The 19,885-nt window shown below is 46.8% G+C and overlaps 1 protein-coding gene across 5 annotated transcripts in view; it reads right to left on the reverse strand.

The window, feature by feature from the left end:
• lrrk2 (leucine-rich repeat kinase 2) overlaps positions 1 to 19,885 on the reverse strand; it is a 234,783-nt gene that overhangs the window by 181,152 nt on the left and 33,746 nt on the right. For all 5 annotated transcript variants that reach the window (XM_070897488.1, XM_070897489.1, XM_070897487.1 and 2 more), the window contains 4 exons: positions 17,874 to 17,953; positions 17,629 to 17,735; positions 17,420 to 17,549; positions 14,113 to 14,237 (listed from right to left, as the gene is read on the reverse strand). In XM_070897488.1, the coding sequence (XP_070753589.1) occupies positions 14,113 to 14,237; positions 17,420 to 17,549; positions 17,629 to 17,735; positions 17,874 to 17,953 (442 nt within the window). The remainder of the gene's footprint in view (positions 1 to 14,112; positions 14,238 to 17,419; positions 17,550 to 17,628; positions 17,736 to 17,873; positions 17,954 to 19,885) is intronic.

Consider the following 19,885-nt stretch of genomic DNA (forward strand, 5'->3'; position numbering starts at 1 on the left):
TGTTTGATGCTGTCCCCAACCTCACTACTACTGTTTGGTGGTACACAACTCCCACTAGCGTTTTCTGCCCTTTGGTATTCCACAGCTCTATCCATGCAGATTCCACATCATCCAAGCTAATGTCCTTCCTTACTGTTGCGTTAATTTCTTCTCTAACCAGCAACGCTACCCCACCTCCTTTTCCTTTCTGTCTATCCTTCCTGAATGTTGAATACCCCTGGATGTTGAGTTCCCAGCCTTGGTCACCCTGGAGCCATGTCTCCGTGATCTCAATTATATCATATTCGTTAATAGTTGCCTGCACATTTAATTTGTCCACCTTATTACGGATATTCCTCGCATTGAGGCACAGAGCCTTCAGGCTTGTCTTTTTAACATACTTTGTCCATTTAGACGTTTGATGTAATGCGGCCCTTTTTGATTTTTGCTTTGGGTTTCTTTGCCCTCCACTTTTACTTTTCTTCTTTCTATCTTTTGCTTCTGCCCCCATTTGATTTCCCTCTGTCTCCCTGCAAAGGTTCCCATCCCTCTGCCATATTAGTTTAACCCCTTCCCAACAGCACTAGCAAACACTCCCCCAGGACATTGGTTCCGGTCCTGCCCAGGTGCAGACCGTCCAGTTTGTACTGGTCCCACCTCCCCCAGAACCAGTTCCCATGTCCCAGGAATTTGAATCCCTCCCTCCTGCACCACTCCTCAAGCCACATATTCATCTTAGCTATCCTGCAATTTCTACTCTGACTAGCACATGGCACTGGTAGCAATCCTGAGATTACTGCCTTTGAGATCCTGCTTTTTAATTTAACTCCTAGCTCCCTAAATTCAGCTTGTAGGACCGCATCCCGTTTTTTACCTATATCATTGGTACCTATATGCACCACGACAACTGGCTGTTCGCCACCCCCCCCTCCACTCCCCGCCCCCCTCCAAAATGTCCTGCAGTCACTCCGAGACATCCTTGAGCCTTGCACCAGGGAGGCAACATACCATCCTGGAGTCTCGATTGCAGCCGCAGAAACGCCTATCTATTCCCCTTACAATAGAATCCCCTACCACTATAGCTCTCCCACTCTTCTTCCTGCCTTTCTGTGCAGCAGAGCCACCCATGGTGCCATGGACTTGGCTGCTGCTGCCTTCCCGTGATAAGTCATCCCTCCAACAGTATCCAAAATGGTGTATCTGTTTTGGAGGGGGATGACTGCTGGTGACCTCTGCACTGCTCTGCCTGATGGTCACCCATTCTTTATCTGCCTGAGTAACCTTTGCCTGCGGTGTGACCAACTCACTAAACGTGCTATTCACGACATCCTCAGCATCGTGGACGCTTCAGAGTGAATCCATGCGCAGCTCCAGTGCCGTAATGCGGTCTGTCAGGTGCTGCAGCAGGATACACTTCCTGCACATGTAGTCGTCAGGGACACTGGAAGAGTCCCTGACTTCCCACATAGCACAGGAGGAGCACGTGTCTGAGCTCTCCTGCCATGACTTAACCCTTAGATTAACTTAATTTGGCAACAATGTCAAAGGTTACCTACTGATAAGGAAATAAAAAGAAGAAATACAAAACGTTAGTATATAGGTATAGGAAGTAATCAGGAACGCAAATGGAATGTTAGCCTTTATTGCACAGGGGATAAAGTAGAAAAGCAGAGCAGTCCTGCTACAACTGTACAGGGTATTGGTGAGGCCACATCTGGAGTACTACGTGCAGTTTTGGTCTCCGTATTTAAGGAAGGATATACTTGCATTGGAGGCTGTTCAGAGAAGGTTCACGAGCTTGACTCTGGAGATGAGGGGTTTGACTTATGAAGGTAGGTTGAGCCTATACACATTGGAGTTCAGAAGAATGAGAGGTGATCTTATCGAAACATATAAGATAATGAGGGGGCTCAACAAGGTGGATGCAGAGAGGATATTTCCACTCATAGGGGGAACTAAAACTCAGGGGCATAGTCTTAGAATAAGGCGCACCACATTTAAAACTGAGATGAGGAGGAATTTTTTCTGAGGGTTGTAAATCTGAGGAATTCTCTGCCCCAGAGAGTTGTGGAGGCTGGTCACTGAATATATTTAAGGTGGAGATACAGATTTTTCAGCAATAAGGGAATAAAGGGTTATGGGGAGCGGGCAGGGAAGTGGAGCCGTATCCATGATCAGATCAGCCATGATATTAAATGGTGGAGCAGGCTAAAGGGGTCTAATGGCCGACTCCTGCTCCTATTTCTTACATTCTTATGCCTTCTTAAACACTTGATGTACCAGGCCGGTTACCTGCAGGGATCTGTGGACCTGCACTCCAAGGTCCCTTTATTCCTCTACACTTTTCAGTGTCGTACCATTTAATGTGTATTTCCCTTGCCTTGTTAGACTTCCCCAAATGCATTACCTCACACATATCTGGATTGAATTCCATTTGCCACTGTTCCACCCACCTGACGAGTACATGGATATCTTCCTGCAATCTGCAGCTTTCTTCATCATCAACCACAACCTATTTTAGTGTCATCTGCAAACTTCTTAATCATACCCCCAACATTCAAGTCTAAATCATTGATATATACCACAAAAAGCAAGGGACCCAGCACTGAGCCCTGTGGAACCCCATTGGATACAGCCTTGCAGTCACAAAAACACCCATCAACCATTACCCTTTGCTTCCTGCCTCTGAGCCAATTTTGGATCTAACTTACCGCTTTGCCCTAGATCCCATGGGCTTTTACTTTCGTGACCAGTCTGCCATGTGGGACCACCTTATCAAAAGCTTTGCTAAAATCAATCTACACTACATCATACCCACTGCCCTCATCGACCTCCTGGTTACCTCCTCAATCAAGTTAGTCATACATGACCTTACCTTAACAAATCCAGAAATAAGATGAGATTTCCACATTTTGTTATAAATTGCAGACTGTGCATGATATTATCATGGTAGTATCTGTAAAGTCCTTACTCTACAGCATGAAACCACACGAGGCACATTCTGGGAACAAGGTCACTCTGTGACCTTAACTCTTCATTCACAGGACCTCAAGTGGTGACCCTGCGTGGGACCTCCCTTGTTATACCTGTGTGATTAGGTAAGGAGTGTCTCCCACAAGTTCACCCCTTGTGGTCAAAGTGTGCATCTAGGTTGAGTGTATACATTGTGGTTACATACATGACATCACCTTCCCCCCCCCCCCCCAAAAGTCTTATTGGGATCATAGGTTTAGTCTTTCAGGTGGTTTACGCTCCCTCGTGGAGCGCCACAGTTGGGGCTCAGGTTGTTGTGACTGACGTGAGTGTCTGTCACTTGTGGTGATTCCGGCCTGACCGTAGGGACTGTGCAGTCTTCTGAATGCTCTTTTTGCTCGTTCACTGGCGGTGTTGTGAGCTCCATCTCATGGTCTTCTTCAGGTTCCTCCGTGTCGATGCTGAACCTTTTTTTTAAAAACTTGGTCCAGATGCTTACGGCATATCTGACCATTGTTGAGTTTTACTACGATGATCCTATTCCCCTCTTTGTCAATTACAGTACTCTCAAGCCATTTGGGCCCCATGGCATGATTGAGGACGAATACAGGATCATTTATTTCTATACATCTCCCCCTCGCATTACGGTCATGGTACTCGTTTTGTGATTTGTGCTTGCCCTCAACTATGTCGGTCAGGACTGGGTGAATGAGGGACAACTGAGTTTTGAGTTTCCGTTTCATGAGTAGCTCTGCGGACGGGACCCCCGTGAGAGAGTGCGGTCGGGATCTATCGGTCAGCAGGAGGCGCGATAGGCGGCATTGTAGGGAGGGCCCTTGAATCCTGAGCATACCTTGCTTAATGATTTGGACCGCACGTTCCACCTGGCCATTGGAGGCCGGCTTGAACGGCGCAGTCCTGACGTTGTTGATGCCATTACCTGACATAAACTCTTGGAATTCGTAGCTTTTGAAGCATGGGCCATCATCACTAATCAGGATGTCCGGCAAGCCATGGGTTGCAAAGATCGCACGGAAGCTTTGCACGGTGGTGGATGACGTGCATGAATTCAGAATGATGCACTCTATCCATTTCGAGTAAGTATCTACCACAATAAGGAACATCTTACCCATGAACGGGCCCACGTAGTCAACGTGAATGCGTGACCATGGCCAGGTGGGCCAAGGCCACGGGCTGAGCGGGGCCTCCCTGGGGGCATTACTTAGCTGGGCACATGTCGTACACCTGCGAACAGTGTTCCAGGTCTGAATCAATTCCAGGCCACCAAACGTGTGACCGGACAATGGCCTTCATCAGCACAATGCCTGGGTGCTCGCTGTGGAGTTCCCGGATGAATGCCTCCCTGCCCTTCTGGGGCATAACTACCCGGCTGCCCCATAGTAGGCAGTCGGCTTGGATGGAGAGCTCATCCATCCGTCTGTGGAATGATCTGATCTCCTCAGGGCATGCTCCGTGTGTGGCCGCCCAATCCCCAGTCAGGACACATTTCTTAATCAGGGATAGGAGGGGATCTCTGTTTGTCCAGATTTTGATCTGGCGGGCTGTGATGGGGGAGCCTGCGCTGTCAAAGGCATCGACAGCCATGACCATCTCGGCGCTTCGCTCCGCTGCCCCGAGTGGTGGCCAGTGGGAGCCTGCTGAGCGCGTCAGTGCAATTTTCAGTGCTGGGCCGGTGCCGGATGTAGTAGTCATAAGCAGCCAGCGTGAGGGCCCATCGCTGTATGCGAGCTGATGCGTTGGCATCGATAGCCTTGCTGTCAGATAACAGGGATGTTAATGGCTTGTGGTCTGTCTCTAACTCAAACATCCTACCAAAGAGGTACTGATGCATTTTTTTTTACACCAAAGACACATGCAAGCGCTTCCTTCTCGACCATGCCATATCCCCGTTCTGCTTGAGCGCGCGACCTGGAGGCATAAACCACAGGCTGTAGTTGACCCTCAGCATTGCCTGCTGCAACACGCACCCAACCCCATTAGGACAATGCATCACATGTAAGAACCAATTTTTTACAAGGGTCGTCAAGGGTCGTAAAGGGTCAACAACTTGTTTGAACAAAGTAGGTTTCGCGCTTGATCAAAAGCCCGTTCCTGACAGTCCCGCCAAAACCAATCGCAACCCTTATGCAGAAGCACGTGTAGCGGCTCCAACAACGTGCTCAAGTTCGGCAGAAAGTTCCCGAAATAGTTCAGCAGTGCCAGGAATGAACACAATTCCGATGTGTTGCAGGGCCTGGGTGCTTGTCAAATCGCCTCTGTTTTGGATTCGGTGGGCCGGATCCCATCTGCAGCAACCCTCCTGCCGAGAAACTCAACCTCAGGGGCTAAAAACACACATTTAGACTTCTTGAGTCGCAGGCCTACCCAGTCCAGTCGGCGTAGCACCTCCTCCAGGTTGTGGAGGTGTTCCTCGGTGTCACGACCCGTGATGAGGATGTCGTCCTGGAATACGATCGTTCCAGGAATGGATTTAAGCAGGCTTTCCATGTTTCGTTGAAAAATCGCGGCTGCTGATCGAATGGCACCTGTTGTAAACGAACAGTCCCTTGTGCGTGGTGATGGTGGTCAGTAGTTTGGACTCGTCGGCCAGTTCCTGGGTCATATAGGCTGAAGTGAGGTCCAACTTGGTGAACAGCTTGCCGCCTGCCAGCGTGGCGAAAAGGTCCTCCGCTCTCGGGAGCGGGTATTGATCTTGTAGGGACACCCGATTGATGGTGGCCTTGTAGTCGCCACAGATCCTGACAGAGCCATCCGCTTTTAGGACAGGAACGATGGGGCTCGCCCAGTCGCTGAATTCAACAGGCGAGATGATGCCCTCTCTCAACAGCCGGTCCAATTCGCTCTCGATCTTTTCCCGCATTACATAAGGCACCGCTCTGGCTTTGTGGTGCACTGGCCTGGCGTCCGGGGTGATGTTTATGACTACTTTAGTGCCTTTGAAAGTCCCGACCCCAGGTTGGAATAGTGAATCGAATTGTTGCAGAACGTGTGAGCACGAACTTCGCTCCACATATGACATTGCGTGAACATCCCTCCATTTCCAGTTCATCTCAACTAACCAGCTCCTCCCAAACAATGCGGGACCATTGCCCGGGACAATCCAGAGCGGCAGAGCGGCACAACTAACCCATTGTGTGCGACAGCCAACATTGCACTGCCTAGCACCGGAATGATTTCTTTAGTGTAAGTCCATAATTGTGTCTCAACACGTGCTAGTTTTGGTCTACTGGCTTCAAATGGCCATAGCTGCTCAAATTGCTGAACGCCCATGAGTGACTGGCTGGCCCCGGTGTCCAGCTCCATGCGTACAGGTATACCATTTAACAAAACCTTCATCATCATGGGTGGTGTTTTGGTGTATGAACTGTGAATATTCGCCACATGGACCCGCTGAACCTCGGCGTCCATCGATTCGCCCCAAAAGTCATCCTGCCTCGGAGGAGCCTTTTCTGGTCCATCCGCCTCATATTAGTCTGGTTGCAGGCTTCCTGCACATTCGAGCTAAATGGCCACTGAGATGGCAGTTCCTGCAGACGAACTGTTGAAATCTGCAAGATCTGGCTGGGTGTTTTCCCCCACACCTCCAGCGTGAGTTAAAGTTTCCATTGTTGGGAACAAAGGGACTATGGCTCGGCATTCCGCACTGACTGTCCCTTTGACTGCTCTTAAGTACCCTATTAGTGGGTGTCAATGGCCCCATCCCGGGCCACATTGTTCGCTGTGATGGCGTGAATGTCCGTTCAGCCTGCCATTGTCTCTGTTGAAGTCCTACTCTGGGGTCTATTGCTGCCTGGGGGGTGTCGAACTGCCCCTCCCTGCCTGCAGGGCTCTGAGCCGCATTGATGATGTCGATTCCCTGATCCCTTGCCGCGTTTGAGGCAGAATTGCGCGCGTATATTATTTTCGTCTCTTCCTCCCCCGCCATGAAAGTTTGAGCTCGCAATGCCACCGCTTCCAAGGTCAAATCCTTGGTCTCAATTAATTTGCGGAAAATCCTCGCATGACCGATGCCCTTGATAAAGAAGTCCCTGAGCATCTCCCGCCTGCAGGCATCTGTGAACTTAGAGGTTGGCCAAATGCCGGAGGTCCGCTACGAAGTCCGGTATACTCAGTCCTTCTTGACTTTGGTGGGTGTAGAGAATCTGTGTCGGGTCATATGTATGCTCCTCGCCGGTTTGAGGTGATCCCCGATCAATTTGCTAAGTTCTTCAAAGGTTTTGCCTGCCGGCTTTTCGGGTGCTAGTAGGTCCTTCATGAGCACGTAAGTCATTGGTCCGCAGCTGGTCAAAAGATGAACCCTTCGCTTGTCGGCCGCTGCATCCCCCAGCCATTCTTTCGTAACGAAGCTTTGCTGAAGCCACTCGACAAAATTATCCCAGTCTTCCCCAACACAGTACCGTTCCTCTGCTACCAGTGGCCATTCTCATGGGTCGTGAATTCCCGTTTCTCGTCGCCAATGTAAAGTCCTTACTCTACAGCATGAGACCACACGAGGCACATTCTGGGAACAAGGTCACTCTGTGACCTTAACTCTTTGTTCACAGGACCTCATGTGATGACCCTGCATGGGACATCCCTTTTTATACCTGTGTGATCAGGTAAGGAGTGTCTCCCACAAGTTCACCCTTTGTGGTCAAGGTGTGCATCTAGGTTGAGTGTATACAGTAATACAGTGGTGTTACATTGTGGTTACATACATGACATTATCAACAAAGATTTTCTGTACCCATCAGTCTTGGCTCAATGATAGCTCCACTCCACTCCAGAGACTTGAGCACCATAATCCAGACTTTCACTGAGGGAGTGCAAGGCTGTCGGAGGTGCCGTCTTTTGGATCAAATGTTAAACTGAGACTGTAAAAGATCCCATGGTATTATTCAAAGAGCAGGAGAGTTCTTGAATTATAATGGCAGAAATGCACCCTCAACCAACGTTAACATGTCCTTACTATACAGTATAAATGCACACGAGGCCCATACTTGAGAGAAGGGCACTCTGTGACCAGTTACCTTTATTACCAAGCCCTCAAGAGACAGACGGTGGGTGGAGCTTCCCCTTTTATACCAGAAAGTCCAGGTTAAGAGTGTCTCCCACAAGTTTACCACCTAGTGGTCATTGTTCTCAGTGTACAACTTAGGTCAGCTTATACATGGGTTACAATGACAGTTGAATACATGACATCACCTCCCCCCCCCCCCAAAAGTCTTATTGGGATCACAGGTTAAGTCTCTCTGGTGGTTTACACTCCCTTGTAGAGCACCTGAGTTGGGACTCCGGTTGTTGGGCGCTGGCCTGACTGTCTGCGGTGCCTCAGGCCTGTCCGGACTGCCCACAGTGACTGGGCTCTCCTCCACTTGGTTCCGGTGTTCAGTTACCTGTGGTGGAGTAAACTCTACATCGTGTTCTTCCTCTGCTTCTTCTATGGCGTTGCTGAACCTCCTTTTAGTTTGATCCACGTGTTTGCGGCAGATTTGTCCATTAGTAAGTTTAACTACCAAAACCCTATTCCCCTCTTTGGCAATCACCATGCCTGCAAGCCATTTGGGCCCTGCAGCGTAATTAAGGACAAGAACAGGGTCATTGACATCAATATATCCCGCCCTCGCATTCCTGTCATGGTAGTCACATTGTCTCTGACGCCTGCTCTCAACAATTTCTTTCATCGTAGGGTGGATAAGGGATAACCTGGTTTTGAGCGTCCTTTTCATTAGCAGCTCTGCGGGTGGAACCCATGTGAGCGCATGTGGTCGGGATCTATTGGCCAACAGGAGGAGAGATAAGCGGCTTTGTAGGAACCCCCTTGGATTCTAAGCATCCCGTTTGATTATCTGCACTGCTCGTTCCGCCTGGCTGTTTGAGGCCGGCTTGAACGGTGCTGTTCTGCCATGGTTGATTTCATTGCCTGCCATGAAGTCCTGGAATTCAGTGCTTGTGAAGCACGGGCCATTGTCGCTGACCAAGACGTCTGGTAGACCATGTCTACTACAACCAAAAATTTTTTTCCCATGAAAGGACCTGCGTAGTCCACATGGATGCATGACCATGGCTTGGCGGGCCAGGACCAGGGGATAAGGGGGGCTTCCCTTGGTGCATTGCCCAGCTGAGCACACGTGTTGCACCTGCGAACACCAAGTTCCAGGTCTGCATCTATCTCTGGCCCCCAAACGTGTGACCTAGCAATTGCCGCCTTCATGACAATGCCCGGGTGCTCATTGTGAAGTACTCTGATAAACACCTCTCTGCCCTTCTGGGGCATGACTTCTCGGTTTCCCCACAGTAGGCAATCGGCCTGAATCGAGAGTTCATCCTTGCGTCTATGAAACGGTTTAAACTCCTCAGGGCATGCCCCGTACGTGGCTGCCCAGTTCCCATTCAGAACACATTTCTTAACTAAAGACAGTAGCGGGTCTTTATTTGTCCAGACTTTAATCTGACGGGCTGTCACAGGTGAGCCTTTGCTTTCGAGAGCTTCAACAGCCATGACCATCTCAGCACCATGCTCAGCTGCCCCCTCAGTGGTGGCTGGTGGGAGCCTGTTGAGTGCATCGGCACAGCTTTCAGTGTCCGGTCTGTGCCGAATTGTGCAGTCATAGGCGGCTAACATAAGTGCCCACCTCTATGGCCTTGTTGTTGGCCAAAAGGGACGTTGGGGGTTTGTGATCTGTCTCCAGCTCAAATTTCCTGCCACAGGTACTGGTGCATTTTTCTTACTGCATATACACATGCTAGCGCTTCCTTTTCTACCATCCCGTAGCCCCTTTCTGCGTGGGATAGACTTCTGGAGGCATAAGCTACCGGCTGTAACTGACCATTGGCATTCACATGCTACAACACACACCCAACCCCATAGGACGATGCATCGCATGTTAAAACTAGTTTGTTACACGGGTCATATAACGTTAACAGTTTGTTGGAGCATAACAAATTGTGTGTTCTATCAAAAACCCTTTCCTGGCTGTCCCCCCCCCAGACCCAATTGCGACCTTTGCGTAGGAGCACATGTAGCGGCTCGAACAGCGTGCTCAATTTGGGAAGTTACCAAAGTAGTTCAGGAGCCCCAGGAACGAACGCAGCGCCGTCGTGTTACGGGGTCTGGGTGCTCTCTGGATCATTTCAGTTTTGGACGCAGTAGGTCTGATCCCGTCTGCTGCTACCCTCCTCCCCAGGAATTCTACCTCTGGAGCCAAGAAGACGCACTTCGACTTTTTCCGTCGCAGCCCTACCCGGTCCAGTCTGTGTAGTACCTCCTCCAGGTTGTGGAGGAGTTCTTCAGTATCTCAGTGATGAGGATGTCGTCTTGAAAAACCACCGTCCTTGGAATCGACTTGGAGGCTTTCCATATTTCGCTGAAAGATCACGGCGGCCGAACGAATCCCGAACGGACATCTGTTGTACTCAAACAACCCCTTGTGTGTCGTGATGGTGGTCAGCTTCTTCGACTTACTCGCCAGCTCCAGTGTCATGTAAGCTGAGGTCAGGTCCAATTTTGAAAAAAGTTTGCCACCGGATAGCGTCACAAAGAGGTCTTCCACTCTCGGTAGCGGGTACTGGTCTTGGAGTGACACCCGATTGATGGTGGCCTTGTAATCGCCATATATCCTGAACAACCCATCCGCCTTGAGCACCGGCACAATCGGGCTCGCCCAGTCACTGAATTCGACTGGCAAGATGATGCCTTCCCTCGCATTCTATCTTTTCCCGCATCACGTACGGCACCGCTCTGGCTGGCCTGGCGCCCGGGTTTATGTGAATCACTACCTTGGTCCCCATGAAAGTGCCGATGCCAGGTTGAAATAATTAGTCACATTTGTCCAGGACCTGTGAGCATGATACTCGCTCCACAGAAGAAATTGCATTAACATCGCCCCATTTCCAGTTCATGACAGCAAGCCAACTCCTCCCCAGCAGTGCGGGATCGTTCCCCGGGACAATCTAGAGTGGCAACCTGTTCTCCGAATCTTTGTGGGTCACGACTACCGTGGCGCTGGCTAGCACCGGAATGATCTCCTTTGTATATGTCCATAGCAGTGCATCAATCGGCAATAATTTTGGCCTCCTGGCCTTGGACACCCACAACCTTTCGAACTGTTTGATCCTCATCAGGGACTGGCTGGCCCCCGTGTCCAGCTCCATTAATACTGGGATTCCATTGAGGAGCACTTTCATCATTATCGGTGACGTCCTGGTATATGAACTGTATATGTGCTCCACATGAACTCGCTGAATTTCAGCTTCCAGCGATTTCCCCCAGTATTCATTTGGCCTCATAGGACTAACATTGGGCCCGTCCTCCTCGTACATCAACCTGGCTGTAGGCTTCCTGCACATATGCTGACGTTGCAGTTTCTGCAGGTGTATTGCTGATACCTGCAAGCTCTGGCTGGGTGTTTGCCTCCACACCTCCAGCATGAGCTGGAGGCCCCATTGTTGGAAACAAAAGGTCCATTACCAGTCGATCATCTCTGACTGTCTCTGTAACTGTCCTTAAGCGCACCATTAACAGGTGTTGATGGCCCCATTGTCTATTGCGATGGCATGAATCGCCGTTCAGCTAGCCATTGACTCTGTTGAATTCCCCCTTCGGGTTCGACTGCATGCTGGGGCATGTCCGATTGCCCTTGTCTGCCTAGAGAACTGTGTGCCATGTTAACAATGTTGACTCCCTGGTCGTTTGCCTCATTTGATTTTTGTTATACATCATTCTGGTCTCTTCCTCCTCTGAGATAAATGTCTGGGCTATCAGAGCCGCCGCTTCCAAGGTCAAGTCTTTGGTCTCAATCAGTTTCCTGAAAACCCCAGCGTGCCCGATGTGCTCAATAAAAAAGTCTCGCAGCATCTCCGCTCTGCATGCATTTGGGAACTTACATAGGCTCGCCAGTCGCCGGAGATCTGCCATGATGTCTGGAACTCTTTGCCCTTCTCGCCTCCGGTGCATGTAAAACCGGTGTCTCGCCATGTGTATGCTGCTCGCCGGTTTAAGATGTTCCCCGATCAACTTACTGAGCTCTTCGAATGTCTTGTCCACCGGCTTCTCTGGCGCTAGAAGGTCCTTCATCAGGGAGTACGTTCTGGATCCACAAACCATTAGGAGATGAGCCCTGCGTTTGTCGGCCGAATCCTGTCCCAACCATTCCTTAATGACAAAACTTTGCTGTAGTCTCTCAATAAAGTCATCCCAATCATCACCAACACAGTACCTCTCTTCTGTGCTGCTAGTGGCCATGCTCGCGTGGTTTAAATCCCAGTTTCTCGTCGCCAATAGTATGTCCTTACTATACAGTATAAATGCACACGAGGCCCATACTTGAGAGAAGGTCACTCTGTGACCAGTTACCTTTATTACCAAGACCTCAAGAGAGAGACTGTGGGTGGAGGTTCCCCTTTTGTACCAGAAAGTCCAGGTTAGGAGTGTCTCCCACAAGTTCGCTCCCTGTGGTCAGTGTTCTCAAGGTGTGCAACTTAGGTCAGCTCATACATGGGTTACAATGACAGTTGAATACATGACAAACGTCACTAAAACATATGGGGAATTTTCCCCAAAGCTGTTTTTTGACATACTTGAAGAGTTACACTCATTTTTTTGGGGCCCCAGTACGCCAAAAAAAAAATCATCCAAGTTACCCCATTTGAATTCTTCATTTTGCCGCCGCCTATCCTGTCCTTTAGTTTTGGGGATGGAGCCTAAGATCTGCACCAAAAAGTTCAGGTTGCCACGGTAACCAGGAATATATTGCGGGCTGAGGCTTGAAAGTGAAAAGTACAGCCAGCTCACAGCAACCTGCACGAGCATATTACAGAAATTTACCTACATTACGTTATTGAAGTGTAATGACTAAAGTCTATCTCCCCGCCTCTCTCCCGATGCTGGTCCCTGCTCCTATCCCTGGCTGAATGGTCTCCCCCTTCCTGGTCCGCGCTCCTATCCCTGGCCAAATGGTTTCCAGATCCACGATGCTCTCGCAAGTTGAATGGCCACCCGGTCCCCACTCCTATCCCTGGCTGAACGGCCTCCTCCCTCCCTCCACTCTCTCCTAACTATGCCCGAAAGGCTACCCCATCCCCCTCTCTCACCTCTTTGCTGCTGCTCTCTGGGCCCTGGAACTGCATCTGCTGCGCTGATTTACTTACCTGCGCCGATTTTCTTAACTCACCAGAAGGTTTTTCCCACAGAGGCCACATACGCCGTCCTAACAAAAATTGGATTAAATCAGAGCTGGCCAAACTTGCTTAAATGGCCAAAATTGGCGCGGGTTACGCCCCCTATACCAAAAATAAAACCTTAAAAAATCATAACTAATTGAGTTACGTTGGCGCACATTGATTGGGAAAACGTTTTTTTTTAAATAAACTTAGGCCAAAAAAAGCAGCCGCGCCAAAAAAACGGTGCAAATCACTGGGGAAAATTGAGCCCATTATCTGGTCATTCACTGGTATTTGTGGGACATCGTTATGCATAAATTGGCTGCTATGCAATGTCCCCCCTAATTTTTTTTTGGGGGGGGGGGGGGCGGTCCCTTTAACGGGCTGCGTGGCCCATTCAAAATTTTGCACATGCTCGAAATGTCCCAGTGAAAAGCTGTTGATCGACCTATGCAGAACCTTCAGACAGCTGCATGGCCTTAGCGGGAACGTTGCTTCTGTGTTTCCCTATATTACAAGTGAGAATACTTCAAAACTACTTCATTGGCTGTGAAGCACTTTGGGATGGTCCTGAGGCCTTGAAACACACTACATAAATGCAAGCTTTAAATTATCTAAGATGCAGTTAATTTTCTGAACTCATAACAATGGCATAGATCTGGTATACCCATGAACCCATTTATAATACGGTCAACATCCCTGGATGGCTGAGAAATATATTGCAGCGAAATAGAAAAGTCCAGCCTTTTTAATACTTTCCTTTCCTACCACCTGCATCTCAAATCTAGATAATTCTGGAATAAACCCAGTGATAAATAGTTAACAGCAGTTGTAATAATTTTGCCAATTTTGTGCGCACAAGAGAAACCTGGTTTTAATTCACTAAACTTTATTACTCCTCAGTAAAGCCACTCCAGCACTCAAAAGAATTTCACTATTTTCAATTAAATAAAAAACATTAATTCATCAAATACAGTGGATCAGTATTTTTCCACTTACCAGGGCATGTAATATGTGACATGACTCGAAGGGCCTCAAGCTGTACTGAAGAATAGTTTGCATGACTTTTCAATGTCTTCACTATTCTATTTAAAGTTAATCTCATGACATCCAGACTCAGAGTACTAAAAAGACATAAAGTGATTATAGCACAGTAACTATGGCATCAAATCAAAATATAGCGTACAGTATTTGTAGAATTCTGCTTTTACTTCATTTAAAGGTTTGCAATGAAAAAAACAAAATTAAATCTATATTCTTAAAACAAATCTACAATTTATTGTAGCAAACAATCTTTGCAGACTGCATAATGCAGTGGATTTGTATACTATCCTTTTACATCTGGGATCTAGGCTTGAATCCAAAACAGACTATTTGAACATAAGAAATAGGAGCAGGAGTAGGCCACCTGCCCCCTTGAGCCTGCTCTGCCATTTAATGATCATGGCTGATCTGATCATTTCCCTGCCCGCTCCCCATAACCCTTTATTTCCTTATTGCTCAAAAATCTGTCCATCTCCGCCCTAAATATATTCAATGACCCAGCCTCCACAACTCTCTGGGGCAGAGAATTCCATAGATTTACAACCCTCAAAGTTTTAAATGGACGGCCCCTTATTCTGAGACTATGTTCCCTTGTTTTAGTTTCCAGTGATTGGAAATATCCTCTGCATCCAGCTGGTCGAGCCCCCTCATTATCCTATTTGTTTTGATAAGATCACACCTCATTCTTCTAAACTCCAATGTGTGTAAGCCACACACATAAGTCAACCCCCTCATCTCCGGCATCAATCTAGTGAACCTTCTCTGAATTTATCCCGACTCTCAATTAGCCAATCCTCTATCCATGTTAATATATTACCCCCAACCTCGTGAACTTTTATCTTGTGCAGTAACCTTATTGAATGCCTTCTGGAAATCCAAATACACCATATCCACTGGTTCTCCCTTATCCACCCTGCTCGTTATATTCTCAAAGAACTCCAGCAAATTGGTCAAACATAATTTCTCTTTCATAAAACCATGCTGATTCTGCTTGATAGAATTATGCTTTACCAAATGTCTGCTTCCTTAATAATGGACTCCCGCAATTTGGATACAACTTTGCTCTCTATTGCCGGCGTGACTATCCAGTGTAAATGGCTCTGGACAGTTTCAACTCTGTTTCCAATATATATAGGTCTGCACCAGAACATATGCTATTTTTTCAGATCTAAACATGTAATTTCATTCAAGGAGGCCACAAGAACAGCAGGAGGGCAAAGGTTAGAAATTCACATTGATGCTATTGGAGGTGGTCTTGTGACATTGGGGGCTACACCTTTGAGACAGTGTATGAAAAGGGCTTTACTCTGCAAAGAGCACAGATTGTACCTGACTTGGGAGTTTTTGGCGCTGAGCACTACATGCAAAAAGTTAGAAAGTGCTCCAAATTTTCAACGAGATCCCCTACCTTGATAAGTGCAAACATTTACAAAAGAAATTCTAAAATTAAAAAGTACTCTAAATTCCACTATTATTAGGATAGCATATTCTTTATTAGCAGATCCTCTGCCACAACTCACGGCAACATTAAGCATATGTAGTTTTAAGAATAGGGGGTTATATCATGTAATATAGTATACCGATTCCAGGATGGAGCTGTGTACATTTAAGGTCACAATGTCGAATTGCTGTAAATAGATCCCGAGGTAATTAGAGGATGACTGATTGAATCAGATTTCCTGATTATTCAGGGAAGCTAGCTGTAAATCAGTGACTCTCATCCCCCAACATCAGCAGAGTTCTAACAAAATGATTAGCTTACTTTATGATTATTTTGCATCTCCATTAAAGTGTGATGATGCATGCTAGTGACAACAATTTAGAATATTTATGGATAAAAAAATTACAGTTGCTCATTGCTTGCAAGTCAGTGACATGTTTAATGAAGTGTTCCTGTGGTAATCAACATTCTGCTGACAGCAAGACTGTAACTGCGATGTGTGCACGCTCGGTCCGTGCAGCAGAGCTGGTCTCCAGTCGTCCTGGTTAACCCTTGCCACTGGACCAAGACCTATCTCTGTCAAGCCCATGTGGTGGCTGGTGTGCAACAGCCACCACACATTAAAAAAATGCACGCACAGGCATCTTCCACCCTTCAGGATGTAGTTCGGGATCGGGAATATTAGGGTAATTCATTGAAACACCTGTGAACTCACCCCTTTTTGGCGTGGAAGCATGTCACCTCGATACGAGGGACCGCCTATGATGAAACCCTTGCAGGGCTGAATATCTTTGGTCACTGTGATGTCTGTAGCTCCACACTGTGGACACCTGTGTTACTGCAGCTAGTGCTGGTTAATAAACAGAAGGTCACCTGACCAGGTCAAAAGATTCCAGAACCTGCAGCCATCTTACAGGTTGTGCGTTGTGTGCTCTCTGAAGACATCATAGTAACTATCAAATGTATACATGTACTTTCTATCTTACATCACTTATAAAAAAAAGTTTCATCCTGTGAATTTTAAATGTGGAATACTGCAAACTAGAATTATGAGGATATGAGGCAACACAACATATTTCTAAATTAGTAGTTCTCACCACACAAAATCAAAAACTGGAACCATTTTTATTTTTTCACAACTAAGAGGTTATCACAGGAAGTTCCTGAAACACCATAATTCTCAATGTTTTCAACTGAGCCACATTTGTGCAATAATCACTTATCATTGCACAATGTCCAATTTTTCCTAAGTTTAGAGTCAGCAGCAAGAGAACCTCGTCAGCAGTGGGGTCCCAATCTCAGCTATGTCATTAGGACAAATTCATCATGTGGTGACCAGAGAAAGAGAGAAAAAAAACATCAGATCCTAACTAATCTGGCACTGGCACAGCTTCTAGCTGGAAAAAAAAGAGGTCGCTCTCCTGCTTTCCCCCGTGGCCAGAGTGTTGTGCATGCCCTATGAATACCTCAAATATAGGTAGAAAAACTGAACTTCCAGTAAGGCATACTGCAATGACGCACAATTTTCCAGCACCATGGAGTGGTGGAATGTAGGCTTGCACATTGAGTTTTCAATCCCAGCAATGATGGTTTTGGAGATTAAATGAACCCCCCAGAGAAGAATGGAAGGAGAACAAAAGATACCAGCTCTTGTAGATAGCTCATGGCCAGCTCCAGAACAGCACTCAAAAAGCTGGGAGCAGTTAACCCAACACCTGAACGTTACACAGGAAAATCTGTGCTGTAACCTTAACTGGAGAAAAGGAGTAAGCAGCTTAAAAAGTGTTATGCTTCCTGAAAAAGCAACCTACAAACATTTACCTTCCCAGAAGTAGCTTATCTAGGAGCTTGCAAGCACTTTCCAGGACATCACAAGAGTCTGAATGTTTTTTCATTAGGTCCAGAATGTTGATATGTATCCCTTTTGCCAACAGAAGCTTTCTTATTTGTACTGTTAAACAAAATAAAAGTTTAAAAAAAATACTGGTTGCTTCAATATATTATTGGATGTTCTCTCATTTTTAACTCACCGCTTTGGTCTGCCAAAGTTGCCAGAGCATTTGCAGCTGCCTGAAACACTTCTTTTGATGTGGAATGTAATAACATGGCTGCCATCACCAGTCTGTGAACTGGGTAGCTACAACACAATAAGACATTACTTTAAAGTATTCTGATCAGAATTATACAAATAAGAAGAAACCTTTCAAAACATGCTTCAGTTACAAAAACACTGAAGTCACAGCTAAGCATATTATAAAATAAATGATGTCAATACCATGCTTCTTCATCTCCAAACTTTGTATGAAGATCATTCTGATACACAAGTAAGTTGTTCACTGCCCAACAAGCTGCTTCCTGAAAAAAAAATTATCACTTTTGTGTTTCACATGTTTTTGTAGACAAGCACTTTGCACCATCAACTAATCACAACCAGAATTTTTTCCTTCCAACAAAAACTGTCAGTGACTATTTTTTTCCTTTCTGAACCACCTATTTCAGATGTGCCTCCTTTAATCCTTTCTTTAATATAATTTGGCTAATCCAACATAACATCATCACACATCCTCTTATATACACCATGATGAAAAACAAAGTTAAGAGTTGAAAAAACAAATATCTCTTGTGTTATATATACAGGCCTGGGAACTGCGGTTTACACAAAATAAACCTTTTGTTCACAGCTGCCGCAGGTCAGGTGGCCCATTGCCGAGTTACTTTTTGTAAGCTATCCAGTTTTCAATGTATATCCTCTACAGATACCATCTTTGAAATTCACACTTTAATACTCAAATGCATTCATTTGAAGTAATGATCACAGAATAAAACTGTTTAGCACAACTATTAATGGTTCGAGCAGTGTAAATATGACACTGTTCTGAACCAGTGAGTGAAGGATTGCAAATCGAACAGGTTTATGAAGCTGGGATTTCAATACTGCAATGAAAGGTTTGTCACAACTTCATTTTTTGAAGAATTGGCTCCAGAATTTCGATGTGTGTGCACATAGAAACATAGAAAATAGGTGCAGGAGCAGGCCATTCAGCCCTTCTAGCCTGCACCGCCATTCAATGAGTCCATGGCTGAACATGAAACTTCAGTACCCACTTCCTGCTTTCACGGCATACCCCTTGATCCCCTGAGTAGTAAGGACTTCATCTAACTCCCTTTTGAATATATTTAGTGAATTGGCCTCAACTACTTCCTGTGGTAGAGAATTCCACAGGTTCACCACTCTCTGGGTGAAGAAATTTCTCCTTATCTCGGTCCTAAATGGCTTACCCCTTATCCTTAGACTGTGACCCCTGGTTCTGGACTTCCCCAACATTGGGAACATTCTTCCTGCATCCAACCTGTCCAAACCCGTCAGAATTTTAAACGTTTCTATGAGGTCCCCTCTCACTCTTCTGAACTCCAGTGAATACAAGCCCAGTTGATTCAGTCTTTCTTGATAGGTCAGTCCCACCATCCCGGGAATCAGTCTGGTGAATCTTCGCTGCACTCCCTCAATAGCAAGAATGTCCTTCCTCAAGTTAGGAGACCAAAACTGTACACAATACTCCAGGTGTGGCCTCACCAAGGCCCTGTACAACTGTAGCAACACCTCCCTGCCCCTGTACTCAAATCCCCTCGCTATGAAGGCCAACATGCCATTTGCTTTCTTAACCGCCTGCTGTACCTGCATGCCAACCTTCAATGACTGATGTACCATGACACCCAGGTCTCGTTGCACCTTCCCTTTTCCTAATCTGTCACCATTCAGATAATAGTCTGTCTCTCTGTTTTTACCACCAAAGTGGATAACCTCACATTTATCCACATTATACTTCATCTGCCACGCATTTGCCCACTCACCTAACCTATCCAAGTCACTCTGTAGCCTCATAGCATCCTCCTCGCAGCTCACACTGCCACCCAACTTAGTGTCATCCGCAAATTTGGAGATACTACAGTTAATCCCCTCGTCTAAATCATTAATGTACAATGTAAACAGCTGGGGCCCCAGCACAGAACCCTGCGGTACCCCACTAGTCACTGCCTGCCATTCCGAAAAGTACCCATTTACTCCTACTCTTTGCTTCCTGTCTGACAACCAGTTCTCAATCCACGTCAGCACACTACCCCCAATCCCATGTGCTTTAACTTTGCACAGTAATCTCCTGTGTGGGACCTTGTCGAAAGCCTTCTGAAAGTCCAAATATACCACATCAACTGGTACTCCTTTGTCCACTTTATTGGAAACATCCTCAAAAAATTCCAGAAGATTTGTCAAGCATGATCTCCCTTTCA

Source organism: Pristiophorus japonicus, chromosome 13 (genome assembly GCF_044704955.1).
Source record: "Pristiophorus japonicus isolate sPriJap1 chromosome 13, sPriJap1.hap1, whole genome shotgun sequence".
Taxonomy (NCBI): Eukaryota; Metazoa; Chordata; class Chondrichthyes; family Pristiophoridae; genus Pristiophorus; species Pristiophorus japonicus.